Source organism: Telmatherina bonti, assembly GCF_933228915.1.
Source record: "Telmatherina bonti genome assembly, chromosome: 1".
NCBI classification, from domain to species: Eukaryota; Metazoa; Chordata; class Actinopteri; order Atheriniformes; family Telmatherinidae; genus Telmatherina; species Telmatherina bonti.
In genome coordinates this window covers 3479069-3487321 of record NC_136619.1, presented here as the reverse complement: position 1 = coordinate 3487321, position 8253 = coordinate 3479069, and the positions used below count along the sequence as shown (strand labels likewise).

Here is an 8253-nt window from a genome sequence, read left to right as displayed (position 1 = left end):
AAGGCATGATGTTAGGTTTATTAGTTACTCTAAGAGTCCCTAGGAGTGAGTTTAAATGTCTGTTTGTGGTCCTGTGATGGACTGCAACCTGTCCAGGTGTTCCTGCTAGACTTCTGCTTCTTGTGACCCTTAATTGGATTAATTGGATCTAAAAATGAATGGATTTAATGAACAAGACAATCAGAAGTGTCCACCTTTGAATAAAAAGGAGCAGAAAGAAGATAAATCTTCTTACACAGATAAAGAGAGCAAACGTAGAACTAAAACAAAAACAGCCTCAATCTGACAGAAATGTTTTACTGTCACACATCACCTACCAAATATAATGAACACTTTTTTTTTTATTGTATGTACTCATAATAACAGATTTAATAATCTTCTAAACACAATTGTTTTTCTGTAGTTTCTTTGTGCCGATTGTTCTATAAACTGGGTTTGTACAGAAAAACTCAGTTTTATCCTGCATCATGACAATCTCACATCCTTCTCAATGATTGTTTCCTCTTTCTGATGTGTCATGGATATAGATTGTTAAACATTTCCCAGGCTAGAAAACATGCACTGCTTCCTTCACTCCAACAATCTTTTTTCTTTTCAGGTTTTCATCCAAGTTCTGAGTGAAACGCTCAAAATGTTCCATCTGAAACAGAATGGAGGAGAAAACAGGTTTTGCTGGATGGGTAAGTGTATGAAAAGCATCTCTGTTCCATCTTTAAACAGACTATTTTTACTGTGAGAAATACAAACAGTCTGATTTAAATCTACTTCCATTCAAGTAAGAAATAAACAACAGGTTTAGCACATGTTTAACCCTTAAATCCTCACAAAATGTTTAAAAAATGACAGATAAAAGCAGCTTCTTCAACTAATAAAACCAAACTACGGAGGTTTGTCCAAGGTTCAGACCCTAATGTTTAAAAAACAAGACAAAGGTTATTTCAGATCAAACATTAATGATTGATTATATTCCTAAAATGAATCAATCACATCTGTGTTCAGAGAGTCAACGTTGCTGTTATCCTAAACAGAAATTTTACGTTTCGACTCTGTTTATTTGTTATCTACTGAGGCACAGAGACAGAAACCACATCTTTCACTGAGAAGCTATTCTGAACTTTATGGAGCTCATTATTGTGGAGAATACTCCGGAAGTCTTTTTTTCAATTTGAATTTATTTTTAGTAGAATTTGTAATATTTCATTCATTCCAGAGGGTAATTTTAATGTATATATGAGGAAATAAGCTGATATCTGACCAAAGTATAACAGTTTCACATGCTGTAGGAGCGCCTTGTCTCCAAAAGGTGGCGATAGAACGACGCATCAGGAGTCAGAACAGCCAATAATCCCAGAGAAGAAGAAGACGGACCGGAAGTAGAAAGAGAAGTCATTTAAAACATTTACAAGTTGTTTTAGTTTTTCTTTTATATCTCAGAGTTCCAGATTTAGTTTTTATTGTCTGAAAGCTTTGAACATGGATGGTAAGTGTTGATGATGGTTACAGAATGTCGACGCACACGCCCCACCCGGCTCCTGTAGCTCGTGCACAGTCTCGCATTTTCCTCCTTTAAGTTAAAAAACAGGTTGCTTTGTTTTCTTTCCTTTTTTCTCCTTTAAGTTATAAATCGCTGATGCACGTGTAAAACCCTGACATGACTTCATCTGGGCGGATTTTTTTTTATCAAAGTTTTGTAGTTAAAATGGGCAGCAAAGTGTTCTGATCAGACCACGTGGTCCTCCTGGAAACTAAAACCTGATTCTATAAACATAAAGCTGATTGGCTCTCCAGGTGTTCCACAGGAATGTAGCAGGTAAACAGATGTAGCAGGTAAACAGGTGGTGTAGCAAGTAAACAGATGTAGCAGGTAAACAGGTGGTGTAGCAAGTAAACAGATGTTGTAGCAGGTAATCAGACGGTGTAGCAGGTAATCAGACGTTGTATCAGGTAATCAGACGTTGTATCAGGTAATCAGATGTTGTAGCAGGTAATCAGATGTTGTATCAGGTAATCAGACGTTGTATCAGGTAATCAGATGTTGTAGCAGGTAATCAGACGTTGTATCAGGTAATCAGACGTTGTATCAGGTAATCAGATGTTGTAGCAGGTAATCAGACATTGTAGCAGGTAATCAGACGTTGTATCAGGTAATCAGATGTTGTATCAGGTAATCAGACGTTGTATCAGGTAATCAGACGTTGTATCAGGTAATCAGACGTTGTAGCAGGTAATCAGATGTTGTATCAGGTAATCAGACGTTGTATCAGGTAATCAGACGTATCAGGTAATCAGATGTTGTAGCAGGTAATCAGACGTTGTATCAGGTAATCAGATGTTGTAGCAGGTAAACAGATGTTGTAGCAGGTAGTCAGACGTTGTATCAGGTAATCAGACGTTGTATCAGGTAATCAGACGTTGTATCAGGTCATCAGACGTTGTATCAGGTAATCAGACGTTGTAGCAGGTAATCAGATGTTGTATCAGGTAATCAGACGTTGTATCAGGTAATCAGACGTTGTATCAGGTAATCAGACGTTGTATCAGGTAATCAGACGTTGTATCAGGTAATCAGATGTTGTAGCAGGTAAACAGATGTTGTAGCAGGTAGTCAGACGTTGTAGCAGGTAATCAGATGTTGTAGCAGGTAAACAGATGTTGTAGCAGGTAGTCAGACGTTGTATCAGGTAATCAGATGTTGTAGCAGGTAAACAGATGTTGTAGCAGGTAGTCAGACGTTGTAGCAGGTAATCAGACGTTGTATCAGGTAATCAGACGTTGTATCAGGTAATCAGACGTTGTATCAGGTAATCAGATGTTGTATCAGGTAATCAGATGTTGTAGCAGGTAAACAGATGTTGTAGCAGGTAGTCAGACGTTGTATCAGGTAATCAGACGTTGTATCAGGTAATCAGACGTTGTAGCAGGTAATCAGATGTTGTATCAGGTAATCAGACATTGTAGCAGGTAAACAGATGTTGTAGCAGGTAGTCAGACGTTGTATCAGGTAATCAGACGTTGTATCAGGTAATCAGACGTTGTATCAGGTAATCAGATGTTGTATCAGGTAATCAGATGTTGTATCAGGTAATCAGATGTTGTAGCAGGTAAACAGATGTTGTAGCAGGTAGTCAGACGTTGTATCAGGTAATCAGACGTTGTATCAGGTAATCAGACGTTGTAGCAGGTAATCAGATGTTGTATCAGGTAATCAGACGTTGTAGCAGGTAAACAGATGTTGTAGCAGGTAGTCAGACGTTGTATCAGGTAATCAGACGTTGTATCAGGTAATCAGACGTTGTATCAGGTAATCAGATGTTGTAGCAGGTAATCAGACATTGTATCAGGTAATCAGACGTTGTATCAGGTAATCAGACGTTGTATCAGGTAATCAGACGTTGTATCAGGTAATCAGACGTTGTATCAGGTAATCAGATGTTGTAGCAGGTAATCAGACATTGTATCAGGTAATCAGATGTTGTATCAGGTAATCAGACGTTGTATCAGGTAATCAGACATTGTATCAGGTAATCAGACGTTGTATCAGGTAATCAGACGTTGTAGCAGGTAATCAGACATTGTATCAGGTAATCAGACGTTGTATCAGGTAATCAGACGTTGTATCAGGTAATCAGACGTTGTATCAGGTAATCAGACATTGTAGCAGGTAATCAGACGTTGTAGCAGGTAAACAGATGTTGTAGCAGGTAGTCAGACGTTGTATCAGGTAATCAGACGTTGTATCAGGTAATCAGACGTTGTATCAGGTAATCAGACGTTGTATCAGGTAATCAGATGTTGTATCAGGTAATCAGATGTTGTAGCAGGTAAACAGATGTTGTAGCAGGTAGTCAGACGTTGTATCAGGTAATCAGACGTATCAGGTAATCAGACGTTGTAGCAGGTAATCAGATGTTGTAGCAGGTAGTCAGACGTTGTATCAGGTAATCAGACGTTGTATCAGGTAATCAGACGTTGTATCAGGTAATCAGACGTTGTATCAGGTAATCAGATGTTGTATCAGGTAATCAGATGTTGTATCAGGTAATCAGATGTTGTAGCAGGTAAACAGATGTTGTATCAGGTAATCAGATGTTGTATCAGGTAATCAGACGTTGTAGCAGGTAAACAGATGTTGTAGCAGGTAGTCAGACGTTGTATCAGGTAATCAGACGTTGTAGCAGGTAATCAGATGTTGTATCAGGTAATCAGATGTTGTATCAGGTAATCAGACGTTGTAGCAGGTAAACAGATGTTGTAGCAGGTAGTCAGACGTTGTATCAGGTAATCAGACGTTGTATCAGGTAATCAGACGTTGTATCAGGTAATCAGATGTTGTAGCAGGTAATCAGACATTGTATCAGGTAATCAGACGTTGTATCAGGTAATCAGACATTGTATCAGGTAATCAGACATTGTATCAGGTAATCAGACGTTGTATCAGGTAATCAGACGTTGTATCAGGTAATCAGACGTTGTAGCAGGTAATCAGATGTTGTATCAGGTAATCAGACGTTGTATCAGGTAATCAGACATTGTATCAGGTAATCAGACGTTGTATCAGGTAATCAGATGTTGTAGCAGGTAATCAGACATTGTATCAGGTAATCAGATGTTGTATCAGGTAATCAGACGTTGTATCAGGTAATCAGACGTTGTATCAGGTAATCAGATGTTGTATCAGGTAATCAGACGTTGTAGCAGGTAAACAGATGTTGTAGCAGGTAGTCAGACGTTGTATCAGGTAATCAGATGTTGTAGCAGGTAAACAGATGTTGTAGCAGGTAGTCAGACGTTGTATCAGGTAATCAGATGTTGGTCTAGGTCCAGATGAGTCTTTTTTGGGAATGCTCTCATACGGTTTACTTATAAAACTGTGGAAAGTATCTTCATCATCCCGAACACGGGACACGTAACCCTGGATACACCTGGTCTAGCCCTGGTGGACCGGACTGGACACACCTGGTCTCACCCTGCAGGACCGGACTGGACACACCTAGTCTAGCCCAGGTTTTCTCTTCGCGTCGTGTTTTCCAGCTTGTTTCCGTGTCTGTCTGCTTTCATCACAGCGTCTTCTCTAATGTCAGATTGTTTCTGTCTTTTGAACAGAGTCTCTCGTTCGGGCTGCGGTTCCTCGCGAGCTGGTTGAGGTTCTGGGTGTGGAGGTGAGCACAGCGTCCGTCTGTCTTTCCTGACAGGACCTGGAGAGAAGGGGGGGTGGGTAAAAAAAAAAAAAGGTGTGTGTGTGTGTGTGTGGGGGGGGGGGGGGGGGTGTTACGTGGACAGAAGGGGGGCGTATACCTGGAGAGAGAGGGGGTGTATACCGGGGGGGGGATTTACGCTGATGAAAGGAAACATTTGCAACCAGAAGAGAAATTTATCTTGAACATGTTCGAGATGAGAGAGAATTCCTTCCTGGTGGACATGTAACCGTGTCAGCCCCCCCCACCTGATCTGATGTGTCTCCTGTGATCGGCAGCCTCGCAGCAGCTCGCAGGCCGCAGCGTTCACCGAGGCCTTCCTGAAGAACAGCCTTCTGCCGTCTCCACGCGACGACCTGCAGACCATGCTGACCCACAAGGCCGTGATCCTGGACTACGCTCGCCCCAAGAGAGAGAGAGCCAAGCGAATCAGCAAGAAGGCTAAAGGACTGACCGCTCGGCAGAAGAGAGCGATGAGGATCTTCCAGATTAAGCCTGAACAGCAGAGGTGTGTGTGAAGGATCACGCAGTCGCCGTGGCGGCAGTGTTATGACGTCTGTGTTGTGTTCAGGTACGAACTGTTCCTGCCTCTGCATGACCTCTGGAGACGCTACGTAGTGGACCTGTGTGGTGGACTGAAACCAACGAGGTAATGGGCGTGGAACTGGCCACCTCGCCGCTCCTCAGGAGACGCTGGTCTGATTTCAGATGATGCTTGTTTTACAGCAGTCCTCAGTTTGTGGCGCAGAAGCTGCTGAAGGCGGATTTTCACGGCGCTGTCATCACAGGTAGGGTCGCCACCCGTCCCATAAAATACAGAACCGTCCTTTAATCGACAGACAACGCTGCGTCCCGGATTGATCCAATACCAGACCGAACCAGGCTGAACCGGACCGAACCAGGCTGAACCAGACTGAACCAGGCTGAACCAGACTGAACTGATTTTACCTGGCTGGACCAGGCTGAACCGGACCGAACCGGACTGAACCGGACTGAACCGGACTGAACCGGACTGAACCGGACCGAACCAGACTGAACCAGGCTGAACCGGACCGAACCAGACTGAACCGGACTGAACCGGACTGAACCGGACCGAACCAGACTGAACCGGACCGAACCAGACTGAACCGGACCGAACCAGGCTGAACCGGACCGAACCAGACTGAACCGGACCGAACCAGGCTGAACCGGGCTGAACCGGACTGAACCGGACTGAACCGGACCGAACCAGACTGAACCAGGCTGAACCGGACCGAACCAGACTGAACTGATCTCACCTGACTGGACCACCATCAGTTCTGGGGAGAATGTCCAGATGAGGATTCTGACCTGCAGGGTGTCCAGTGTTCTTGATCGGATCCGGACGTGTCCGTGCCATCCAGCTGCTTTGCAAGCAACTAACTAACTAACTAACTAACTAACTACTAACTGCTGTTTCTGCTGCCAGTGGTCCGGTCTAAATGTCCGTCCTACGTGGGGACGACGGGGATCCTGGTGCAGGAGCTTAAACACGTCTTCAGAATCATCACCGCAGACGACCGTCTGAAAGGTGAGAAACGAGCCGACAGTTCCTGCTTGTTGTCTTGTGTTGGAACGCAGCGTTCCTGACCGCTCCTAAACGTCTAAAAGATCCAGATAAAAACAACAAATGTAGTCCAGTCTGGATGTTTTCACTCGGAGGTTTCTGGAAAACGGTGATTTCAGCGTGAAACCCGAGCCGTTTGGTAAGAAGGACTGCAGGTGGTTCTGGGATGCAGCCGACCTGCGAATTCCGCCGTCCCAGCTCAGAATTCCCAGATCCCGTTTTAGCTAAAATCTGCGGCGAGCCGGAGCAGTGGATCCGCCAGCTGCTGGTGTGTGTGCACGGTGACCAAGTCCTGCGATGCCTGCAGCAACGGCCCAGTTTGCAGCTAAGACTCGGGTCTAAAATGTTGGTAACGATCGTGGTGAAGCTGCAGGAAGCCTGCGCGAGCCGCAGCTGATGAGGAGCGCTTTGTCGTTTAGCAGCAGAGTAAAAGACGATGATCTGCTTCAGCGCGGCTCATCGGGAGCTGCTGTGGATGGGAACGCGTCGCGCCGCCGCAGCTCCCGATGAACCCAGCAGAACTAGCTGCTAAATCACTGTTGCTCAGTTTAAGATGAAATGTGAAGAAGCGAGACGTTTCCTGTGGTCATGTGACGTCCTTCTGTCCGTGTCTGGCAGTGATTCCGAAGAGGAACAGCGTGTTTTCTGTGGAGATCAACGGCTTCGTCTCGTACATCTACGGCAGCAGGTTTGAGCACAGAGCCAGCGAGCGATCTGCCAAGAAGTTCAAGGTGAGAGGGACCATGGACCTGTGAGGAACCACTGGTGTTTCGGTGATCTCCCATCATCCTCTGCTGCCGTTGGCCGTTTCAGGACCTGCAGCAGCAACACTACGGCTACATGCGAGGGACATAAAACAGTTTGACATGAACTTCTGATGAGGAAGTCTGGTTTGAGATGAGTATCTTTGTGATGTGAGCGCTTCTGCCAGAATGGCAGCTTTCCGAGCCGGAGGAGGGACGCTGGAAAGACTCAGCAGATGCAGCTTGGCTGCATGTTTGGAAAGAAGAGTGTCGACTCGCGCGGCGGGATATTTTTAAACGCTCCTCTGTTCATCGCAGCTTCCCGCTCTGCTGAACACAGGATGTCCACCCAGTTCCATCACATCTAACAGCTTCATGTTGCTTTATTTACGTCATTTATCCAGAAATCCTGGAAAGCATGATGACCCAAAGGTAATAAACAAATTCCAGTTCTGTCAGAGTCTGTGTGTGTGCAACACAACTAAAAACACACACACACACACACGTGCGCTGGAGAAGTGGCTCCAGCAGAAACCTGGAGAAACATCAGACATCTCCGTCCAGAAGGGATCAGTCCCAGGAACAGCTGAGACACTGAAGAGGAGGACTCTGAATGAATGAAAAGTTCATGTACTCATCAGGATGAGCCTAAAGAAGCAAAGATGAGTGTGCGAAATGTCCACCGATCACACACACCAGGGTGTGGTGTTATTAAAGCTGGGGTAAGCAA

The 8253-nt window shown here is 44.8% G+C and overlaps 1 protein-coding gene across 1 annotated transcript; it reads left to right on the top strand.

Annotated features, from left to right (window-relative positions):
* The first annotated feature begins 1346 nt into the window (after window positions 1–1346).
* On the top strand, window positions 1347–7970 carry pop4 (POP4 homolog, ribonuclease P/MRP subunit). Its single transcript, XM_079245556.1, has 7 exons — window positions 1347–1480; window positions 5104–5159; window positions 5474–5703; window positions 5767–5844; window positions 5922–5983; window positions 6643–6744; window positions 7399–7970. The coding sequence occupies exons 1-7, from the start codon at window positions 1474–1476 to the stop codon at window positions 7533–7535; spliced, it is 672 nt and encodes a 223-aa protein (XP_079101682.1). The 5' UTR covers window positions 1347–1473; the 3' UTR covers window positions 7536–7970.
* Window positions 7971–8253: the final 283 nt, after the last annotated feature.